The sequence below is a fragment of the Benincasa hispida genome, chromosome 2 (assembly GCF_009727055.1).
Source record: "Benincasa hispida cultivar B227 chromosome 2, ASM972705v1, whole genome shotgun sequence".
NCBI classification, from domain to species: domain Eukaryota; kingdom Viridiplantae; phylum Streptophyta; class Magnoliopsida; order Cucurbitales; family Cucurbitaceae; genus Benincasa; species Benincasa hispida.
Genome location: NC_052350.1, coordinates 7481504 through 7507496, shown reverse-complemented (window position 1 = coordinate 7507496; position 25993 = coordinate 7481504). Strand labels below are relative to the sequence as shown.

At 31.7% G+C, this 25993-nt stretch overlaps 1 protein-coding gene across 1 annotated transcript; it reads left to right on the top strand.

The window, feature by feature from the left end:
• Positions 1-5980: 5980 nt before the first annotated feature.
• On the top strand, positions 5981-6558 carry LOC120071534. Its single transcript, XM_039023862.1, has one exon. The coding sequence runs from the start codon at positions 6172-6174 to the stop codon at positions 6418-6420; it is 249 nt and encodes an 82-aa protein (XP_038879790.1). The 5' UTR covers positions 5981-6171; the 3' UTR covers positions 6421-6558.
• The last annotated feature ends 19435 nt before the right edge of the window (positions 6559-25993 follow it).

The window sequence follows — 25993 nt, the reverse complement described above, 5'->3', positions numbered from 1 at the left end:
TTTATAGGAAAAATTCCATCTATTTAAGAAAATAAACTGACTATTCATAAGCTTTAGCTGAAAAAAGGCAGTTGACCAAATATTTTTGGTTTAAATATGGATCCAGTCTCTGAATCTTTTGAAAATCTGGTTTTCAAGTTTGAACTTTGGAACTTTGATCAAAGTCTTTGAATTATTATTTTTGTTCATCAATCATTAATATTAAAAATTTTAAGTATAACCTCAAATTTAATCATAAAATTAATACAGTAGGTATTTGATATTGAGGGAGATTACAGGATCAACATAACACGTGAAAGCCTATGATCAAATGCTAAAAATAATAATTAAAAGAAAATGAAGACCAAAATTAAAATTCTAAATGCTAAAAAGTCAAACTTTGCCCTCCAATATGTCTTATGGCCTTCCTTGATTGACTACTTTATATTTAAACATCTAACTGTTGTTTTCTTTGTATAATTTTTATATGTATTCCTTAGTTTGGTCCTTGTTCAAGGCCTTGATTTGTCAAATATAAAATAAAAATGCATGATGAGAGCATCCCTTTGTTTCCAAGAAATAGCCAAATAAATTCATCTGGCGTGTAGGCGGTGACCGATACTTAGGTAAGGTTTGGCTGTGATTAGTTGTTGACTCTTTTTATTCATTAGAACCTTCTTGAATCTCCTTTATTTGATACCAACGTGGATCAACAAAAATCACTTTTAAAATTTTGATTAAAATATCACTTTAACCCTTTACATTAGACTAATTCGTTTTTGACCCTATGTTTGTAAATGTCTAAATTGAATCCCTTTTGAAGTTAACTTTTATTGAATTTGGTTTAATATTCATAATCATTTTCATTAATACGTATGCAAAAAGTTTAAAATGGAATATTGATAGCGACCAAATTAATTTTGAAAAAATCAACCATCTATTAATAAAACTAACTCTCAAATATAAGAACTAAAATGGTATTTTAACCTTAAATATTTAAAATATTATCTTCTCTTTGTTTAAAACATCATTGTGTTTTGTTTTCCACCGTCTAAGGACTTATAATTTTTTCTAGAAAACTTATTTAAATTTAACAATCAAATAATTGATAGTTTGAAATTATTTCTTTACAACTTTGATTATGACTCTTAAAACGTCTCGTGTTTTTTATTTTCTAAAAAATAATTCGAGAATGTTCGGATTAGTTTTTGTTTCTATTTAATTCATGAGTGTTCGAATTAGTTTATGTATAACTTTATAAATTTTATAAAACAACTCATCTGATCCTACAATATTTGATACTTAAAAAATGTCATATGGTTGTACTCGTGAAAATAAAATGTTTTAGATAGACAAGAGCAAACGATTCAATTTACAAATCTCAAAAGCCATAATAGTTTCTAAAAATTAATTGAACGCTATATCCACGAAAAGAAAAAAAGGATGTTGGGTGTTAATTTATTGATTTTCTCCGGCAAAGAAGAATATATAAATAATTGATTTAAATATCATTTTGACCTAGTTACCAGTACATTCTAGTCTATATACTTTTAATCATTTAATTTCCACCCATGTTTTTTTCCCAATAAATCTTAAATTTAATTCTGTTACTAAATAAAGGACCTTTAATATTAATATTGTTGTTTTCAAAACTTATTAAAGAAATATTGTTGTTTTGGGAGTTCGAGGCTAGAAGTCGAACGTTGAGAACTCGACGAACAAAGAAAAACTTGGAAACAATGCATAGGCTGAAACTTCAACCCTCGACAAGGGAAATCTCGCGAATCTCGCTTAGGTTGTCGAAGGTTTAAGTTTTGACACACATCCACCCTCGAGATTGCAGGTTTATTACTTTTCTTTTTCCCTATAGAGGAAATAAAGTAATGAGATGGTATACTATATGTATCTGTGTACTCGAGCTGCTTCTAACAACCTATGCAATTTTTATCATTTCGAATTAGACGGAGGCTTGTGGGATTGACATGAGAGGGTGGGGATGGCTATATTTCTGGGAGCGAACTCCAAGCGAATATGAAGCGCATTGATACAAGTTATGCCTTGGAATGATAAGAACAATTCCAAATTAGCTTTGTCTACGAACAAAATTTTGTATATTAGGTTGTCGAATTGTTACACACATGTCAAAACTTTCAAAGCGAAGGAGATAAGTGGACTGAAGCAGATTAAGGAGAGAGCGAGATTCAAAGCGAGATAATAGGAAGAGAGCGAGATGTGAACGAGATTTTAAGAGAGAGCGAGATTCAAAGTGAGATTTTAGGAAGAGCGAGATTCAAAGCGAGAATGTCGGAGAGAGCGCGATTTAGTTTATATTGACTAATCTGACTAACATTGAACTTGGTAAAATGAAATGGTTTATTATAATTGAAAAAATGAGATTATTCAGGAATACACATTGAATGCTAAGATTACGCATTGAGTTTCTGGTTGTAGATCCATAATAAAAAAAGTGTTTGTGATTGTTCTAGAAAGAAATGAGCTAGTAATATTAATGGAAAATAACAACAATAAAGAGAGGAGCGAGATATTGAGAGAGAGCGAGAGTGAGAGAGCGAGGATCCTTAGGAGAGAGCGATTACTGAGAGAGCGAGAGTCTTCACTTTTTTTTGAACATTTCCATAGAAATATATATAAAAAAAGAGAAAAAAAGTGCTAATAATCATAATATTGAATAATCATTATGACCATAATTGAATATATTAGATTATTATAATGTAAAACTTTGTGATTACAAAAAAAAAAAATGAATTACAGTAGATTATTATTAAAAAAAAATTGAATATACAATAATTATAATAAAAAAATTGAATATATAATAAAAAAATTATTTATTATCAATCCCTAACTATCTGGAGCCCGTCATAAGATATGCCGAGCATATATACTACAAATGATGGGTGGAAGTCAGATAAATCAAGTCATTTTGTTCACTTGATGTTCCTGTCACTGGCATGCTTGGCATGGTTGTATAGACAACTACGAGCAACAAGACCTGAGGTTTAAGAGAGTTTGGGCCTCTAATACTTTTGCAACTATGGGCTTGGGAGCGATTTCCAACAATGGCTCAACAATTACATCATGTTAATGACGTTCAGTTAGTTTGGACGAGCCTACGGTTCTCGGTATGTTGTTTTAATTCAATTTAATTTTTATATCACTGATCTAGTTAATTTAAATTCTAAATTATCAATTTAAAATTTAGGTGGAGAGACAAATTTTGTGTGACTAGGACAGTCACACATGTAATCAACCAGTATGATACATGTTTGATCTCTTTCAACCTGAACAGGTACATTACACTAAACCTAATTGATTATTTTTATTCACATTTTATTGTATTTGTCTTTAATATTCTCTAATATAGATATTTTGTTGTTTCAGTTATTTGGGAGCCAGTACAAAAATTATTGTGCATACTTTGCCTAATTTTTGTACGAATGGTAAAAACATATGACGGGCGATGAGTCTCTCATATGCTTTTTCACATTGGTGAGTGGCATCTTCCTGACAGAGTGATGAGAACAATTCGGTTTTCAGCAGGATGTCCCATCGCCTTGTAATACTGAACCCGTACTGCATATATTGACCTTAAAGACTGGAGTTGTGTCCGAAAAAGTTTGCACAATTGGTAGTGCGATGGCACTATCGTGCAAGGTTTATTGCAGTGGGGATTTCTCTTGAATAGTTTGACACATATGTCACTCCATAATATATTCATTTTTATTGATAATATCACAAGGCGCTACGTCACTCGTCCGGGAGCAGCTATTGGTCATCCAGTAAATAAATGAATATTATCTAATTTTTTTTATTTAAATTTATTTTAAATATTTGTCTAATTGTTTTATAATTCACAGAGATCAAACAATAGTAGACTCCGTGAGGTTGCGAATGATCCGAACCAGGTTCTTACTATATGTAGTGACAACCAAAGCTATATGGAGGAAATTCATTATATGTACGATATACCTATTATTCCTCCACCAGCTCCTAGACGTAGAGGACATGTTCAGAGAAGAGGATGAGTTTGATGAGGTTGCACATAATGTGGAAGAGTTGCCCCCTATGACGCAGACGCATAGTCAAATTAATTATGTTAGTCCGATGATGATGATGTCAGCATTTGGTTCAAGACATCATGACTCAGAGGCTGATCCTTCGTCTTCATACGTGCATGGACATGGTCGGGGTCGTGGAGAGCATAATGAATATTTGTATTATGAAGCGCCTGCAGAGGTACCAGAGCAACATCAAGAAGAACCCGAGCAACCTCAAGTTCGAAGTCGACGACGACAACTAGCTCGAAATCGACGACGTCCGCCTTGTGGGACACATAGATTTTTGTAATTATTTTTATATAAATGAGATATTTAATTTACATTTTTTTAATTTTTATGAGTTATTATTTTTTTTAATTTATTCTTTTTAGAGTTTAAATAAAATAATAAAATATTTTTAGAAATTGTTTTTATAAAATGGAAAATTAAAAAAAAAATTAGAAAGAAGAAGGTGGAATGTGTAATAATTAAAAAGGAAAAAAAGGAAAATTTGTACAGTATTCTCACTCTCTATCAAAATCTCGCTCTCGCTCAAAATCTCGTTCTCGCTCACACTCTCGCTCTCGCTCTCTCAAACTCTCGCTCTCTTAAACTCTCGCTCTCTCTCATAATCTCGCTCTCGAATTTGATTGGGAAGTTCCGTGGCAAAAAGAAGGAGATTCATTAGCTCGTTATTTAGTCAGACTTGCTGAGATGACAGAATCCGTAAAAATTATTCAACAAGCTTTGGAAGGAATTCCAGGGGACCTTATGAAAATTTAGAAATACGATCTTTTGATATAGGAAGGTCTCTGGAATGATAATTAAACAAACTCAATAATAATGTTAGGAAGGGCAAGGTCGAGGATTCAAAGTTCGACGTACAAGTGAAGGAGGTCGAGGGTTCAAAATTCGACCTATGTAGGTCGAATTTTCAACCCTCGACTTATTTAAAAGAAAAAAAACAATATTTTTACAAATAGTTTGAAAACAACAATATTTTCCTAAATAGTTTCTAAAAGGACAATATCCTTTTAATTTTTCCCTAAATAAACCTCTTCAAAAGTAGATTAAACATTGTATAAATATATTCTCACAATCTAACATATGCATTCTCCTTCTTCTTTTTTTAAAAAACAATAAACTACCTACAATACTAATTTTAAGTTTATTAAAGGCTGAAATATCATTTTCATGCTTGTACTATGGGGCTTGTTCATTGTTAGTTCCTTTACATGTAAATATCCGATCTTAATTTATGGATTTTTAATAAATTTTAAATTTAGTTCAGTTTATATTTTCTATAAAACATTTTATTATCTATTTACATTTTCATTCTAAAATTTGAAAACTTATTAATATATTGTAAGAATATTATTATTTAATTAATTATGTATTATATTATGATTTCAAATTCCTATTTATTGTATTATTTCATATCCATATTAAAATAATTTGCATCACCAACACATACTATTATAACTCATAGACTATAATATCAAACTCCGTATCCCAAATGCCTCCTAAATTTTCCAGGGAAAGCGATCAAATTACAAAATACATGCACCAAGAATTTATTTTGAAGTATTATAGTAAATATAGGCTTTAATAATAATAATAACAACAATTAATGAATTAATTAACTAAAAAAAGAGAAATTTTCACATATAAAAAAAATCAAATTATTTATAAAAATAATAAAAAAATATTGATAATTACAAATAGATAGAAGTGTATCAATATCTATTCGTTGGGAAAAATTTAATATGATGAAATTTTGGCGTGTAAATAATTTTCTTTATTTTTTTAATTTAAGTATATAGACACCAAAATAATTTAATAGAAATTTCGTGGGAGTTCCGGATACGTGTACAAATAGGTTAACTGTTTGGAAATGCTATTATATTTCGAATATAGAAAGTGGGCAAAATTTGTATGACTTTTTAATCGCAATCCACACGGCATTCGCTTTGGCTTTGAATCAGATTCTCACTCCCTATAAATAAATAATACTCATTCCCCTCTCAGAAATCTTCGTCGATTCATTTCGATTCATCCTTTTCTTCTTCTCCCGATCAGATTCTTCATCTTCTCCCTCCTCAGATTTCTTTGCCCTAAATCCATCAAATTCAAATCCATGGCTGCAAACGGCTCCTACGATTGGGCGGACCAGTGGGACTACAACGACTCCACGGACGTAGTCACAGAGAACAAGAAGAAGAGCGGCGGCGGAAACAGTACGGCCAAATACAAGCAGAAGGTCGGCGAAGGGCTTGGGAAGACCAAAGCTGTGGCCTCTAATGGCGTCAAAAGGGTTAAGGAAGGAACCTCTCTTGGCTTCCAATGGATCAAAGATAAATATAATAAAACTGCTCATAAGAAATAGAATTCATTCTTTTTTTTTCTCTGTATATCTCTGCTTTTCTTTTGCTTATCTCTGAGCTCTGTATCTTTTTCTGTTGGTTATATAGATACATGTACACCATAGATTATTCTTTTATTGATATAGATTTCATTTCATCTCTGTTTTTCGTTCTTTTTTCCTTTTCCTCTTTTGTTTTGGTTCCGATTTTGTTATACACACTTCCTTTCGATTCGATTGTTCGATTGTTCAATTCTTGATTTTCAATTCTCTGTTTCTAAGTTTGTTGAAACCTTCGCTTCAGCAACATGTATAAACCTTATCAGGGCAAATTAATATACAAAGCTGAAAGGTGAAGGTGGAGATCTCGCCATGTAACTTTGAAATTGTTACATTTATTTATGGGGAAACAAATTTAATTTTGACCCAAAAATTCAATTTCGATCTTCTAATTCTTATTATTGATTCAATTTCCGCTAATTTAATCACTAATAAATGTTCATAAATTAATAAATTTATTGATTTCCATAATATAAAATCGTACAAAATTCATAAATTTCAGGAAAAAAAAAATTTATATCATTTTTCTCTTAAATTTTAAAATTGATTATCATTTCTTTACCCTTTTTTTTAGAATGATCTTTACCTTCTTGTTAGTTGAATATTTTGGGGGTGGGAAGTGAGATTGTAATTATTGCTCATTTAACGAGCTATGTTTAGTACAAAAAGTGATATCAATGAACTAGATTGATATTAATGTGAAGAGCTTGATAATAATGAAATGAAAGAGTTAGTAAACTCAAATTGATATTAACGTGAAGAGCTCATTCAACGAGCTAGATTCAAAAGTCAAGAGTTAGCCTACAAAAAATGAAAGAGTTAGTAAACTCAAATTGGTATTAATGTGAAGAGCTTGATATAGTTTATGAATTAATAGGGATACAATTAAATCAATTTAGGTAAAAAATTAAATATTTTGACATTTGTGAAATTAAATTTAAGGGGATAATCTCTCCCTAAATATTTCACATAATAAACTTGAATAAAAGTAGATAGCCTAAAATCGTCATGCATGATCGAGGGAGCTTCTTGTAGCCAACCACCTTCCAAATCTTCCTCATCAACCACGAATAGGATATTTGATGAAGAGTCATTAGTGAATCCTTATTACACCCAATTTTTTTTTTTAGTTCATCCTCCTTGTAATTCTTTTAAAGTTAATTGGATCTTTTCTTTGTTCGATTCTTTTATTAAGGGTGACAATGACCAATTGTTATTTTTATTTACTTATTTTTTTATTTTTTATTTTTTATTCCCTTCAACTATGAATCTGGCCAATTTTTTCAAAGGATAAATAGAATTCAAGACCAAAATAATAGAATACGAAGTACTAAGTATAAATATATTGCATATATATAAATCAAAAAATGGTAAAATACTAAAAAAAACTCATGTCTAGCCACCATTTTGCTCGCTTCTTCCCATTTTCTCAAATTAAAAGTTATCATGCAACTATCAGTGATAACCATTGTTAGCTGCTATCGGTGATAGCTTCTATCAATTGCTATCGATAATAATTGCTATGAGAAAAATTAATACAATCTTGAAATATTAGCTTTTAGTTTGCTATCAATTATCAATAGCTATCATTGATACACTTTCATCTATTTCAATCAACCTTGAAATATTATTACTTAAGGCTATTAGTAGTTATCAACGATAGATTTATAAATACTGATCAACTTTGAAAGAAAACCAACAACTTTGATTACCATATAGCTATCACTAATAATATATTTTATCATGGCTATCACTGGTAGTAGCTACTAGTCGCTATCACTGATAGACTTTCATCAATTAGAATCAATCTTAAAATGTTAACACTTAAAGCTATTAATGATAGACTTCTGTAACTGGTTATCACCTTTGAAAGAAACTCAATATATAGATATCACCTAAGTTTTATCACCGATATCACTAATATCACTCATATTATGGTTATTAGTGATAACTTCTTTCATTGATAACATCACTTATAAGATGCTATCAATGATCTCACTGATATCATGTTATCCTGATAGCATCTTATCAGTGATAGTTCTCTATTGTCGATAACGTGCTATCAGTGGTAGTTTCTATCACCGATAACGTGCTATCGGGTAGCTTCTATTACCGATAACATGCTATTAGTATTAGCTTCTATCATTGGTAACATTCTATCAGTAGTAGCTTTTATTAATCATAACCACTGAACACCTTTTTGTCCCTTTCTTATCTTTCCCAAATATTTATAAGTCCCTTTTCTTTTCGATAATAGCTTTTCTATCACTGATAAACCTGCTATTAGTTATAACTTCTACGCATTCTACTTACATTTTAGTTTGAGATTCAACTTTATTAATTAAATTTACTTGGCTATCACTCATAGACTTTCATTTGCTATTTATATTTATTATTTGTTATAATAATCAAACTTGATGATTGACTTATTGGTGTTAAGTCACTTTATGAATTGAGTACTTTTAAGTCTTGGATACGAAACCCAACCTCATAATTCTTGTGAAAAAAAAGGGAGAAGAAAAAATTCAAATAAATGGAATAAAAATTTAAAAAATAAGAGAAAGAAAAGAAGAACAAACTGATGAAAGGAAAGAAAATTAAATAGAAAAAAAAAGTAAAAATCAAAGAAGATAAAGAAAAAAAAAAAAGAAAAAGAAAAGAAAAGGAAAGGAAAAAGTAGAAAAGGGGAGAAAGAAAAGAAAAGAAAATAATAAAAAAAAAAAAAAGAAAAGAAAAAAAGTAAAAATCGGATAAAGAAAAAAAAAAGAATAAGTACAAATCGAATAAAAAGAAAGTTAAAAAAAAAGGGAAAAAAAGAGAAGGAAATGAAAGAATATAAAAAAATAAAGAAAAGAATAAAATAAAAATAAAAATAAAAGGAAGAAGCAAAAGTAGGAGAAAGAAAAGAAAATAAAAAATGTCCAAGATGTGCTCGATGATTTTGTTTTTCAAATTGTTTGCCACATCAACCTGATAATAATTTATAATACAAAATACTACTATAATATATATATATATATCATAATTGATGAAGAGCTATAATTTTTCTCTTGGAGTTAATATGATTTGCCTTTCGAGATCAAACCATCTTAACAGTAAATTTTGACAATTGTATAACCTTTAAATTTCAATATTATGGTAATTAAATACCCTAAGTATAGCTATACTTCACAATTTTGAAACTCTTTAACTCAATTATAAATGATATGCACATCACTTTTTTTTTAAAAAAAAAAAAATATATTGTGTGTAATTGTTTGAAGTTGATAGAACATTCTTGATATCGTAATGTAGCTCATTTTGGTTCTTAAAGTCAATGGTTCAATCTCGCAATCATAATACTTAAAAAAAAAAAAGAAAAAAGATAATAGTATTAGTAAATTACATCTAACCACAAAAAAAATATAAATAATAAAATATAACATTACAAATATATAAGAAAGAATTTAAATCTTGAACCTATTAGTGTAATTGTATTTCTTCTAAAGAGCATCATCATTTCTATCACTTGATTAGATGGTGTCTTGATTCAAGTTTAGAGTATTCTTCAAGTAAATATGTTGAGTTTGAAATTGATTTTGAGACCCTTTTAATGGTGATTTACACAACTCTTTCTTTTTTTCTTTCAAGAAATAATTGTAAAGGAATCTTGTAAAGTCAATTATGAAAACATGCATTCATTCACACCGAGGCAAGTTCTTAACAAAATTTCAAATTTCAAATTATCATTGATTTTTTTCTTTTTCTATTTTTTTCTTTTTTTTTTTTATATACAATATATTCCTCACAAAACCAAATTCTAAAATCTAATTTTTCAAATCATATATTCGTTTTTATTGCAACTATCAATAATATGTCTACTTTATAATATAAATGTATTCTTTAATAAAATAGAATGGATGGAATTTCTGGATTGGCTATATCTATGTAAGGTTGCCTGCTTATTACGCGTTGGTTGTTGTCACAGGATTTCTCGTGAAGATTGATTGGAACATTGTCCCTCGCATGATTATTTCTTTCCTTATTTATACGTTTGCATTTTTTTTGCTATGAAAGGATTTTTTTCCTTATTGGTATGAATGCCAATTTTGAATGGGTAGAGTTTCCTTTTCCACGACTTCCTTTTAAGGTCGTTTTGCTCTTTGGGTTGCCGCTTTTGTAATTGAAAATTTGTTAAAGTTAGAATTTGTTAGGAACACCGAAGTGGAAGAAACAATTGTTCTGTGTATGTATTGTTTTTGAAGAAAGGTTAGCTGGTGCTATATTGATAAAGGTGGCTAGTCTTAATTGTTGGTGAATCTCTTCTTGAGAATTAATCATCTAACTTAGGGGGAGCTTAAGTCTGTCGTATGAAGGAGACTTCACAGTAAGGTGAGAAGATCGTGATTGAGAAGAATTCTCACCCTTAAGGGGAGTCTAAGAGATAACTTACTAATATTCTACTTAAGGGGAGCCTAAGTATCCTATGATGGAGGTGTTAATGTTGGGTTTACCACTCTTCACAAGGCCCAAATACTCAAGATCAATGCTGGAGAGATGAAGAAATGACTTAGAAATATTCTGTCAAATCCTCGATACTCGAAACTCGATGCTTGACTGCTTCCTACTCGATCCTCGAATAGAATTTCCTTCTTCGTCTGATGAGTCTCTGTTAAATCCTCGATGGAACTCCATGATAACATAACTAATACTCGATTGTACTTGACGGTTCTTGAACGATACTCGGTGCGACTCAAAAGTGAAAATGATGTACTCGAAGCTACTTAATAGCGAAAAATCGATGCATGATTGACTCGATATTCAGATTACTCGATGCGATTTGAAAGTTAATCAAATAGTGCACGATTTACAATAAAGAAACACTTGAATGAACAAGAAAGATAAGATGAGAAGATGGAGACACATTGTTTACGTGGTTCGGCAAGATTGCCTATGTCCACGGGAAGATCTGAATTCTTTTTACTGATGAAGATTGCATACTGATTTTGTTGTTTATAGAAAACTAAGAAAATGATGATAACTCTCTCTCATTTGAATTTAAAATCAATGGTATTTATAGAATATACTAGTTGGCCATTTACAAAGTTAGTTATATGAACAAACAAAAAACGGAGATATTTGAGTAAAAGATTCTTCAAATTCTTCACCTTGATTCCAATGTCTTACAATCTTCTAATCTTCCTGATTCTGATCGGTTTGTCTACCCTGTGTCTGAAAGCTCAAAACCAACATGTTCTAAACATTTAAACAATTTAAGCTTTGAAACAGGTTTTGTTAACATATCAGTTGCATTGTCAGAAGTATAGACCTTTAAAATTTCTATCCCCTCCGTCTCAATTTTATCTATAATGAAATGATACTTGATATCAATGTGCTTAGTTCTAGGTGGAATTGTAGATTTCGAGACAAATGGATAGCATTTTGGTTGTCACAGTAGAGTTTTACTACTACTTGATCTATTCCAAAATATTTCAGCAATCCCTTGAGCCACAAAGCCTCTTTGATTGCTTATGTTAAAGCCATATATTCAATTTCTGTCGTAGATAAGGCTACTATAGGTTGTAGTGATGCTTTCCAGCTGATTAAATTAGGACCAAAAAGGAAAAGGTAACCTGTTAAGGACCTCCTTTTGTCTAAATTACCAACATAGTCAGCATCCACATATCCATAAAACTCTAGATTTGGTTAAGCTGACCTTTGGTAGACTAACTTTGAGTTTTTATACCAAACTAGGTACCTTAGGATCCATTTAGCAGGCTCCCAGTGTCTCTTACCAGGATTAGACATATATCTACTAACTAAGCTAGCTGAATATGAGAGATCAGGTCTAGTAGAAATCATTAAATACATTAACCTTCCGACTGCTTGACTATAGGGTATGACAGCTATCTATTTCTGATGTTCTTGGTTAGAATCCTTAAAAGAGTTAGCTGAGGAAAGCTTAAAGTGCTGAGCAATAGGTAAACTCACAGGTTTATCATCATTCATGTTAAACCTTTTAAGGATCTTCTCACAGTAAGAGGATTGATTGATGCTTAGTATAGACTTCTCTTTGTTCCTATGGATCTCTATTCCTAAGACCTTGCTTGCTTCTCCTAAGTCCTTCATATCAAACTTTCATTTTAAGAGGTTTTTAATATGGGTTAGATCTCCTTTGGACCTACCTGCCAGAAATATGTCATCTACATATATGAGTAGGTAAACTTTGTCCTTGTAAGAACATGTATTTACATAAACACATATGTCAAATAAACTTCTTTTGAATCCAATGCTAGAAATATAGTCATTGAATCTCTTATACCAGCACCTAGGTGATTATTTTAACCCATATATAGACTTACTGAGTAAGAAAAAAAGATTTTCTTTTCCTTTAACTTCAAATCCTTTAAGTTGCGTCATATAAACTGTCTCCTCTAGATGTCCATGAAGAAATGCAATTTTGACATCTAGTTGATACAATTCTAGATTATTTTAAGCAACTAAGGATAGAAGAAATCTTATGGAAGTCTGTTTTACAACAAGAGAGAAAATCTCAGAATAGTCTATTCCTTCCTTTTGAGTGAACCCCTTTGCAATCAATCTCGCATTATACCTAGGCTTTTGATCACAAGATAATCCTTCTTTAAGTTTAAAAATCCATTTAAAGGCAATAGGTTTGTAACCTTTTGGTAGAGGAACCAAGGACCAAGTGTCATTCACTTTTAGTGAATGCATCTCCACATTCATTGCTTTAATCCAATTCTTTGCATTAGCACAACTTGTTGTTTCCTCAAAGATAGTTAATTCTTGGTTAGTAGAAGCTACCACAACATTTAAAACTAAATTCATATAATTTACTTCAGTATATTTAGCTAGAGATGTGATAGTTCTCCTTTGTCTATCCCTAGCTAAGATATACTGGCTTAAATCAGGTTGCCCACATGTTGTCTCCTCATGATCCCCTACGTCTTCCTCAGTTTCTCCTGTGCACTAGGTTGGCTAGATTTAATTGGCTGCTCAGATGGTAACCCCACCTCAAATCCTGTGTTGGATGATTCTCATTCATCCTCAACCTTTTTCTTCTTTTCAATAAACATCTCCTCTTCCCTAAAGGTGATGTCTCTCCTCACTATGAACTTCCTTTTAATCGGATGCCATATTTTAAATCCCTTGACACCCTCTGTAAAACTTACAAACATGCACTTGACTGATCTGGTCTTTAACTTTCCCTTATTTTGGTGTACAAACCCCTACACATCCAAAGACCTTAAGGTTATCTAGGTTAGGAGGATGATTAGTCCACTTTTCCTCAGGGGTAAGAAATTCTAAAAATGTGTGAGGGCACCTATTCAAGGTATACACGGTATAGGCTGCAACTTCTGCCCAATAACTTTCTCCTAAGATAGCATAGAGAATAAATACCTAACCCTTTCCATTGTGGTTCTATTTAACCTCTCAGCAACCCCATTTTGTTAAGGTGTATACCTCACTGTTCTATGCCTAGTTATACCATTCTCACTATAAAATATATCAAAGTGTTCATTACAAAACTCAAGTCCATTATCAGTTCTAAAGTATTTTAAACTTTTAGATGCTTGATTTTCGATCATGGCTTTCCATTCTTTAAACTTCCCAAAAACTTGGTCCTTGGTTTTAAGAAAGTATATCCAGCTCTTCCTAGAAAAATCATCTATAAAGGTTAAAACCTTGTGCCACTAAGGCTTGGTATAGAAGATGGTACCCATAGGTCAGAATGGACATAGTCCAATGCTTCTTTGGTGGTGTGCTGAGATTTTATGAAACTTTTCCTTGTTGCTTTACCTAAAATGCAATGTTCACAAAAGAAAAGGTGTTCACTGATACCTTTGGGCAGAATTCCTTGCTTGGACAGTGATTGCATCCCTTTTTCACTAATATGGGATAGTCTTTTGTGTCACAAGTCAGCCTCTATTAAGCTTGCTGTTAAAGCTGTGTAGGCACTTGTCATCATCTTTACTCATCTCACAATGTAAAGGACATTGACCTTCTCACCAACCAACACAACTTTGGAATCCTTCATCACCTCAAGAACTCCGTCTTTTCCTCTGCATTCACACCCAATGGAGTCCAACATGCCTAGAGATATCAAGTATCTCTTAAGCAAAGATACATGTCTAACATTTCTTAGAAGCTTGATTGATCCATCCTTTAGCTTCAAGGACACTGAACCAACCCCTTTTATCTTGCAGGCTTCATTGTTCCATGTACACTGATTCTCCATCTATTTCCTTGTAAGTATTAAACTAAGGTCTAAAAAGTGTCATGTGATAGATACAATCGGAGTCAATTACCTAGTCATGCTTTCAAGAAGACTGATTTGGTTGGTTTGATTTCTGGTGGAGGCTAAGGCATCAGAGTAAAAGTGGGAACCTTCAACCACTGAAGATTCTAGTTGTTTCTCTTCTAATCCTTCTTGTTTTCTTGGTTTTTCCTTTTGAGACTGTAACAATCTCTCATCAAGTGACATTTCTTTTTCCAGTAGTTGCATCTCATATTGGTCTTAGGTTTGTGCTCTTCACCTGACTGGTTTTTATTCCCCTTTAACTAGTTCTACTTGTTCTTCCCCTTGGCAAACAACCCCCCTGCACTAGGCTGCTCCTTCTTGACGGACTGAAGCTCTAACTCTCTAATTCTTAATGCTAAAATGATGGTACCAGTGGTAACTATTCCTTTGCCATATTTCAAAACATCATTCACTTTCTTATAGGCTTTGGGTAGAAAGTTTAATAGCACAAAAGCAGTCGTCACCAATTTTCTCACCAAGGCTCTTGAACTCTGAGACTATCCTTTTAAACTCATCCAAATTGTTTGAAAGAGGCTTGGCAGAATCCATCTTGAACATGAAGAACTTCTCCTTTAGATACATCTTGTTGGGGAAATCCTTGGTTGCAAAAAAGTTCTTCCAGCTTGACCCACATCTTGTAGGTCATGTCTTGATTAATTACTGAGATTAAAATATTGTTACTGAGATTAAGAACCAAAGTCCCATATGATATAAGCTCCATGTCTTCTCTTTCTTGTGTTGAGATAGTGGATGGCATTTGTTCAAGAATGGCTTTGATTTTGGCCTTCCATAGGCCAAAATCGCCCTTCCTATCAAATTCTCAATCTCATACCTTGCAACAGCCATTTCTGATCCAATCGAGTATCGAGTCTTGATTTCTTGACAATCTTAAAGCTCCAAGAAAGTTGACCTTGATGATCTTTAAACGTTCCAATACCATAAATTGTTGGGTTAACCACTCTTCACAAGGCCTAGATACTCAAGATCAACGCCAGAGAGATGAAGAAATGACTCATAAATATTCTGCCAAATCATCGATACTCGAAACTCGATGCTCGACTACTTCCTACTCGATCCTCGATTAGAATTTCCTTCTTCGTTTGACGAGTCTCTGTTAAATCCTCGATGGAAATCGATGATAATAGAACTAATACTCGATCATACTCAACGGTTCTTAAACAATACTCGTTGCGACTCGAAGGTGAAAACGATGTACTCGAAGCTACTCGATATTGAAGAATCGATGCACGATTGACTCGATATTCAGATTACTCGATGCAATTTGAAAGTTAATTGAATGGCGCGTGATTTGCAGTAAAGAAATACTCGAATGAACAAGAAAGATAAGGCAAGAAGATGAAGACATAGTGTTTACGTGGTTCGGTAAGATTACCTACGTCTACGGGAAGATCTGAATTCTTTTTACTGATGAAGATTGCGTACAGGTTTTGTTGTTTACAAAAAACTAAGAAAATGATGATAGCTCTCTCTCTCTCATTTGAATTTAAAATCGGTGGTATTTATAGAGTATACCAACTGACCATTTACAAAGTTAGTCATAAACAAACAAAAAACTGAAGTATTTGAGTCAAAGCTTCTTCAGTTACACTTATGGAGAGCCTAAGTGTTCTTCTTGTGAGTTGAGCTATTCATGTGTCACTATTCTTGGCCTTCATTTACAAATAAGTACAACGTTGTAAACTAATTAACTTCATATTAGTAAAAAATTTCCACGTGCATACTGCCCCTTAAACGTAGGTGGTATTTCACCGAACTGGGTTATAACCTTGTGTTCATTTTATTTATGTTTTGTGCTTGTCTTTCTAGTTGTTCTGGACTTTGCACATACATTTTGTGTGACATCATATAGTTAGTGGTTGAATATCTTATTTTAAGAAATAAAACAAAGATATATAGTACAAATATCAATTTATAATCCTAAACTTTAGGTTGTATTCAATATTTAATTAAAACTCTAACTAATAATTTTATTAATTCAAAAATATTATACATAGAAAATTTATACCCTGAAATGTAAATTTTTTATTTAAGTAAATTAAACTCTTATTTTTTATAAGTCAATCAATTTAGATGTTACTTTTAAAATCCATCTTTGTATTGATTCTCAAACACATGTAGACTTCTTTAAATGTGGGTTTACAAAATGAAAGATTGGAATATATGTTGGAACGACTACCTTCCGACGAATAGAAGATGATAGCAAAGAATGATCACAAATGACAGTCGTAAAAAAAACAAAACTTACAAAAAATAAACTCGTTACAGGTTAAGTCACAAATCTCGCTTTCTTTAAGACATTTTACAGCTCTGCCCAAATGTGCAAGCAGTTCTACAAAAGTGTCACATTGTCGCCAGGATAAAACAACCTAGAAGAAACAAACCTGTCTCGATCGGAGCTGCACTGTAACCAACCAGAAAACTCACATCCTTCAGGAAAAACTAAAGGAGGAAGAAGGAATTGACAGAGAAATGGAGCAAGCCTCGCCCTGCCTGGACGGATGGCAGTATGCATGTGGGATTCGCCAAACTCACATTTGCCTATCTTCTCACCTCCTCTAAAACTTTACTACCCCTTGAAGCTCAAACCCATAATCCAAGATATGGGCATATAAGGGGACCTCCCTTTAGTAAAACAAAGTAATGTGAGATTCCACTTTTCCTTCTCCAAAGTTGAAAACCAAAAGTATTCATTTGGATAAAAAATTTCACCAGCATTAAATGCATGGATAAACTTGAATAAAAGTAGCCAATTGTTGTACCTTAGCCTAAATTCGTCTTGTGAGTCATCCATGCATGGTCAAGGGAGCTTCTTGTAGCCAACCACCTCTTTTCAAATCTTCATCAACCACGAGTAGGATATTTGATGAAGAGTCATGAGTGCATCCTTATTACACCCAATTTTTTTTAGTTCATCCTCCTTGTAATTCTTTTAAAGTTATTGGATCTTTTCTTTGTTCGAAAATCTCCTCCCTTCTATTAAGGGTGACAATAACGAATTGTTATTTTATTTACTTATCTTTTTTTTTTCTTTTTTCTTTTTTATTCCCTTCAACTATGAATCTGGCCAATTTTTTCATTGAACAAAAAGTACGAAATAAATTATATTGATTTTTGGTCCTGAAGTACTATGTGAAATATTCCTTTCTTCTCCTCTATCTCTAAACTTTTCTTTTCTTCTCCTTTATCTCTAAACTTAATATTCTTTTTCTTTTAAGAAAAAAAGTGAGCGTGGTCCAAGATGTATTGGATGATTTTTTTTCAAATTGTTTGTGGCATCACCATGATAATAATTTATAATACAAAATACTTCTATAATATATATCATAATTGATGAAGAGCTATAATTTTTTTTCTTCGGATTAATATGATTTGCCTTTCAAGATCAAACCATCTTAGTGGTAAATTTTGACAATTGTATAACCTTTAAATTTCAATATTATGGTAATTAAATGCCTTAAGCATAGCTATACTTCACAATTTTGAAACTCTTTAACTCAATTATAAATGACATGCACATCACTTTAAAAAAAAAAAAAAAAAAAGAAACAAAACAAATCAATATGTTGTGTGTGATTGCTTGAAGTTGATAGAACATACTTGATATCGTAATGTAGTTCATTTTGGTTCTTAAAGTCAATGGTTCAATCTCGCAATCATAGTGCTTTAAAAAAAAAAAAATCAGTTAATAAATTACATCTAAACCTCAAAAAGAAAATTAATATTAGTAAATCACATCTAACCACAAAAAAAATAAAAATAATAAAATACAACATTACAAATACACAAGAAAGAATTTAAATCTTGAACCTATTAGTGCAATTGTATTTCTTTTAAAGAGCATCATCATTTCTATCGCCTGATTAGATGGTGTCTTGATTCAAGTTTAGAGTATTCTTCAAGTGAATATGTTGAGTTTGAAATTGATTTTGAGACCCTTTTAATCGTGATAACATGATTCTTTCTTTTCTTTTTTTTTTTTTTCGAGAAACAATTGTAAATGAATTTTGTAAAGTCAATTATCAAATTATCATTGATTTCAAATTATCAAATTATCAATAATATATTCATTGGTTTCTTAACAAATTTCAAATTTCAAATTTCAAATTTCAAATTATCATTGATTTTTTTTCGTATATACAATATATTCCTCACAAAACCAAATTCTAAAACCTAATTTTTCAAATCATATATTCGTTTTATTGCAACTATCAATAATATGTCTACTTTATAATATAAATGTATTCTTTTATAAAATAGAAATGGATGGAATTTATGGATTGGCTATATTTATTTAAGGTGGCCTTCTTATTATGCTTTGATTATTGTCACAGGATTTGTCATGAATATTGGTTGGAACATTATCCCCCGCATGATTATTTCTTTTCTTATTTATGCGTTTGCGTCTTTTTTGCTGTGAATGGATTTTTTTTTTCTTTTTGGTTTGAATGCCGATTCTGAATGGGCATGGTTTCCTTTTCCACGGCTTCCAAGGCCATTTTCCTCCTTGCTAGGGTTATTGCTTTTGTAATTGAAAATTTGTTAAAGACAGAATTTGTGAGAATGACCGAAGTGGAAGAAGCTATTATTCTGTGTATGTATTGTTTTTTAAGAAAAGTTAGTTGGTGCTATACTGATCAAGGTGGCTAGTCTTGATTGTTGGTGAATTGAACATCTCTTCTTCAAAGGAATCATCTAACTTAGAGGGAGCCTAAGTCTATCGTGTGAAGGAGACTTCGCAGCAAGGTGAGAAGATCGTGATTGAGAAGAATTCTCACCCTTAGGAGGAGTCTAAGAGATAGCTTACTAATATTCTACTTAAGGAAAGCTTAAGTATCCTAGGATGGAGGTGTTACACTTAGGGAGAGTCTGAGTGTTCTTTTTGTGAGTCGACCTATTCATGTGTCACTATTTTTGGCTTTCATTTATAAATAAGTACAACGTTGTAAACTACTTAACTTCATATTAGTAAAATCTTTCCACGCGCATACTGCCCTTTAAATGTAGGTGGTGAAGGAACTTTTTGGGGAGAGAACTTTGAGAGGAAGCGAATCGACCAAATTCCATTTTTCATTGAATATAAATTTTTATAGTAAACTAGAAACGAGATATGCATTCATTTATAAATTAAAGCATGCAAAAAAAATGGTTTCAAAAATCTCACCTTTGAAGACATTTCTTCAAGACTTCCCTCGAACAGTTCACGAACTCCTTGAAGACTATGAGATATGGAAAATGGATGTCAGAATATTTTTCTGAATGACAATTTTGAAGAGAATATCTTTATGTCTCAGCCTGAGGGATTCATAGCCCGAGGTCATAAGCAAAAAGTTTGTAAGCTGAATCGGTCCATTTATGGGTTGAAACAGGCATCTAGATCTTGGAACATTAGATTTGATACAATGATCAAATATTTTGGTTTTGATCAAAACGTTGATGAACCTTGTATCTACAAGAAAATCATCAACGATAAAGTAGCTTTTCTAGTACTTTATATGGACGATATCCTACTCATTGGGAATGATGTAGGGTACCTTACTGACATTAATAGTCAGCAGGTACCAACCCAATCTAGGGTTAGACCACTAGACTGCAGTTAAGAACATCCTTAAGTATCTTAAGAGAACGAAGGACTATAAACAGGTGTATGGAGTAAAGGATTTGATCCTTACAGGATACACTGACTCTGATTTTCAAACTGGCAAGGATTCTAGGAAGTCCACATCAAGATCAGTATTTACCCTGAGCGAGGGGGTTGTAGTGTAGCGTAGTATCAAGCAATGATGTATTGCAAATTCCACTATGGAAGCTTGAGCATGTAGTTGCTTGTGAAGCAGCAAAGGAAGCAGTTTGGCTTCAGAAGTTCCTAAGCGATTTGGAAGTGGTTCCAAATATGGACTTGCCTGTCACCTTATACTGTGACAACAGTGGGGCAGTAGCCATTGCTAACCTATTTAAGAAGGCTCTCTCTTGGCTAAAGTGTTTGAAGGTCATCTAGAAGGTCCAGGTCTACAAGACATGTACATTGTATAATTTAGGGCAAGTGGAGATGTGTAACGAGTACATGGATACTCTAGTTTATTATATTTATTTACAATAATCCCGCTTTTTGGATTCTGATATCATGTACAACCCATTGACCAGAGTTTTAGTTCAAGTGGGAGTTTGTTGGGTTTTGATAGAGTAAACATGCATAAAACGGAAGCTAATAGAGTCATTAAGCACTCTAATTACATTTAATTTGAGTCACAATCATGCTAAAACATAAGTTTCAAACAAAAGAGTTTTAGAATTTACAAGCTTTGTAGAATTCCTCTTGTTCCTTGCAATCTCCATGAATTTGACCTTCAAAACTTCGTAGATTACCAAGAGAATCTTCTCTACTATTCTTAACTTTAGATTTGAGTGTGAAACTCTGAATTGAGAGGGAATTAAAAGTGATTTAGAAAGGATTTGACAAAAACTCAAGTAATCTGCAGAATTTTCTCAAAATTATGAATGCGCCCCCAAAATTTAGAAAATTGAAGTATTTATTCAATTCAAATATGCAAGCACTTCATCATGCAACATTTGACACTTCAAAATTCATTAGTAAAGTGGGCTAGGTATTGAAGTTTGGATAAATCCACTATCACAAGATGAAATTGGATAAATCCACGTTCAAATTAATTTCCAATCTTTAATTATATTTAAATTATAAATTAAATATAATTCAAATTCAACTTCTAAAAATTGAATTTCTCTCAAATTGAAATTAATTTAATGAATTAACTAATTAAAAATTTTAATTAATTAAATAATAATAATTTAATATCAAATATTAAATTAATAAAACACCTAATTCAAATATGAATCCTATTCACGTAATCAATATTTTAAACCATTATTTAAATATATTTAACTCTCCAAATATCTTTAATTTGAATAAATTTAAACGTTAATTATATCAAATATAATTATTAAAACCCTAAAATTGAATTTGAACATTTCAAATCTAAACCCTAAAATTGAATTTAAACATTTCAAATTCACTCAAATTTTAATCCAAAGTTTAATCTTTTACGAGCTAGTAGAGGGACCTTATAGACCTACATATCATGAGTTCCAACGATTTGAAATTGATTGATTAAACATTTTAATCCGAATTAATCAATATTTGTTAACTACCGAGACATACCAATAACTCGATAGTCACACTTTCCTCACTGTAGATATAATTCTGTCTACTTGATTTAACCATGATCAGTAAGTCGATCCTTGATTTAACCATGATATTAAATTAATTAAATAATAATAATTTAATATCAAATATTAAATTAATAAAACACCTAATTCAAACATGAATCATATTGATGTAATAAATATTTAAACCATTATTTAAATATATTTAACTCTCCAAATATCTTTAATTTCAATAAATTTAAACGTTAATTATATCGAATATAATTATTAAAACTCTAAAATTGAATTTGAACATTTCAAATCCAAATCCTAAAATTGAATTTAAACATTTCAAATTCACTCTTAATCTTTTACAAACTAGTAGAGGACCTTATAGACCTACAAATCATAAGCTCCAACGATTTGAGATTAATTGATTAAACCTTTTAATCCGAATTAATCAATATTTATTAATTACCGAGACATACCACTATAATTCGTTAGTTGCACTCTCCTCAATGAAGATATATTTCTGTCCACTTGATTTAACCATGATCAATAAGTCGATCTTTCATAGGTCGTTCGTATTTATAGCAATTACTATTTTACCCTTGTAAATACATCTTGCTCTCGATCCTTTATTGAACAATACGTTTATAGTCCAACTAATAAACTATATCCCTCTTCGTCATGAGAGGGCGGGGTTCCTTTTGTTCAAGTCCAAGAATCAATACTTTAAGGGAACAACCTATCTGCTAACTCTGAACTGGGTAGGAGCGAATTTTATTTTGCAGAACTATGTCCTCAGCTATCTATCCGGTTTTATCCCCAAAATGGGAGGCTTATTGAGCGGTGATGTTGAACCAATCTCACCTATGCAGATCAAAGGACAATCCCGAATAAACATGAGTTTATAGTTAGCTCAGAATTGAGATCAAGTTTTAGGTCATCAATTTGAAATAGTCAGTTTTAATAGTAAACGGTTGTTATAAAGAAAAGTGACTATTTTGTGATTCGGTCTTATGCAAACATTTTTTGCATAGGACGCTCCCACTCGCATGTCTCCACATGAACGATTTGGGGTCACATCGTTTGTATCAATATACAAAGCAAGCCATAGTGTTAAAGCATTCATATTATAGACATGTCTCCATAGTGTCCCCAGGATGAGGTACCCAATCTCATCCATGTACTTATAGACCTTTTTGGTTATATACTAAAACTTGATCCTTTTTTATATCTCTGCATAAAGTTAAAGCATTCATAAAATAGCCATGAGCTTGTTTATTGGAGTTTATGACAGAGTGTAATTTCAATAACACTTTTATTGAATGATGTCTCAATAATACTTTTATTGCAAAGTAGAATATGTTTCATGTATTTCGAACGGTGAGTTTTAGGACATTCCCAACAGGTTTTATGCCTAAAACTCGTAGATAGTAAACGTTATTAATTTATCGTCATCAATAAAGAATTATAGATGTTAATTCAATAAATGTTATTGTTTGTGTTGTTTGTCTATTTTGTCTTAATAACCCTAAATCCAATAAACTAATATCCAAGGTTGCCTTGTGAGTCTTAAACTGTATGTGGAGACATACAGGGATCAATGTTCAAGATATAACCTAAAAGGTCTATGGTATAGGGATAAGGTTGGGTACCTTATCTTGGTAATATTATGGATACGACTCACTTTCTATTTGGTACAAATGCAATGATCCAACGTGTTCGTACAGTTGACATGCAAGTGGGAGTATCCTATGCCATGAGTTTTCATCAGATAGAATCACAAAATAGTAACTATTAGATGTAGCACCATTAACTAATTAGGTTCCTCTTTTAATAGGATGACCTAGACAACTTAGTCTTAATCCTGAGTAATTATGAACTCCTATTCACGATGGATTGTCCTTTGATTTGTATGGATGAGGGTGGCTAGTTTCCCAACCCACTATGCCTACCATTTTGAGGACAAGACTGAGTGGGGAGCTAAGAACATAATAATACAAGATGGAATTTACTCTTTCCTGCCTTAAGGGTAAGTAGATGAGTGTTGCCTTAAGTAATGTCTCTGGAACTTGAACAAAGGGTACTACCCTTTCATTAGCCTAAGAAGGGTTTCTGTTTATTGGTTGGATCATAAACAGGTTGTTCATAAAATGAGCATTGGTACTTAAGGAATCAGAGGTAATCCAAGGATAAAATAATTTGACCCAGTTGAAGTTGCGAACACTCATGAAAGACTAAGTTGCTGTTATTGGTCTATATCCATGAACATAGAAATATATTTGTAGTGAGAAGAATATAGTTGTGGGTCTTTAGTGGAGTGTATCCACAGTTAACGAATACTAATTAACTTGGTTAATGAGTTTAGCCAATTAATCTTATATCGTTGAAGCTTCTGATCTATAGATCCACCAGGTCCCTTTGTTAGCTCACTAGAGGATATTTAAGATTGATGATTTGAATTGTTCAAATTAATTTGAGGAAATCGTATATTAATGTGATTAATATATCATTGATTATGGATATGATATATAATTTAAATTAAATTAAAAAGTAATATTCAAATAAAATTCAATTAATTAATTCAAGTGAATTAGATTCATAAATAATTAATTAATAGATAGGTATTACATATATACATACGATGTTTATGATAATTATATATATTTAATTTAATGTATAAATAATTATTTAATTAATGTGTAAATTAAAATAAAATAAGTGTTATTTAATTGTGTTAATTAATTAAATAAGTGTTATTTAGTTAATTAATTATAGAAAAGAAAAATATGAAAATGATTAAGAAAAGAGTTTGACCCTTCTCTATATAAAGACCTCTCTATGGCCCCTTTGGGAGATACTGAGGCAGATATTGATAGTACACAACATACAAGTGTTATTGTGCAAAATATTCCCTAAGCCACAAAGAAAATCCCCTCTACTCTCTAAAGCCCTTTCCTCCTCCCCTCTCCCAATAATTGGATACCATCTATCCCTCTATTGGAATCCTAGATAATAACAAGGTTACTCTCGTGGTAGCGTTTGAGAGTGTTCAAGAAATCATTTGTGATCAAGATCATTGGAGAAGATATTCGTTGGAACTTAAAAAAGATTATTCGTGAAGCTTGGAAATCTACAAAGGCAAGAATGGTTCTAATTTTTTTTACCTAAAACATGCTATATTACATGTTTATATTCTATTTTAGTATATTGAATTTGTTTATGTAAAAATCAAATTGCGGGATGCAAGACGTTCATAACGCTTTCGTTGCGGGATTTGATCCTTTTAATTATATCTTGAGAAAGCATCAACAAGCTTATGTAATTTTTGAAGCCATTTCTAGAGACTTGATATGATGGACCCCAAATATCAGTTACAACAAGTTGTAGAGGAGTTGTATATATGGTTTGAGAATTTAAAAAAGGAAGATTGTGACTTTTGGCAAGAGCACAAGCATGACAATAGAGAACTTCCTTTTATTCAAATATGAAATATTACAAGAAAACAAAACTTACTGAACAATATTAAAATTTGGATGAACTAACCTATTATGCCATATATCAACTATATAAAATGTAGACGATGGCTTTGGATTACACTGAGTAGTTGATGTATGAAAAACTTGAGGCTGAGCTTTGGAGAATGAACTTGGTTTGGATGAAGTCTCCTATGACTTTGCTTTTTCCATTGCAAAATAATAAAGGTCATCAACAAGACTATCTTGGAGTAAAATTTGGCCATTGAGATCCTTCACAAAACAAACATTTGAATGAAATTAAAAAAAAAAAAAAAAAAAATAGAGAATTATCTTTATCAACTAGCTGACACTTATAAGAATTTTGGTGATTTTAGGGACATGAAGCAAGTTTTTAAGTTGAAAGAGATTTTGGATAAGTAAAGACTTGAAGAAAAGAAGATCCTATATGAGAAACATTCAAACTTGCACCATTCCCAACCAACACCTTGTTGTCTCTCAAGTATTCCGATCCATAGGTCAAGTTGGATACATCATTTGTGACATGATTTGTGGCCCCTGAATCTTGGAAACC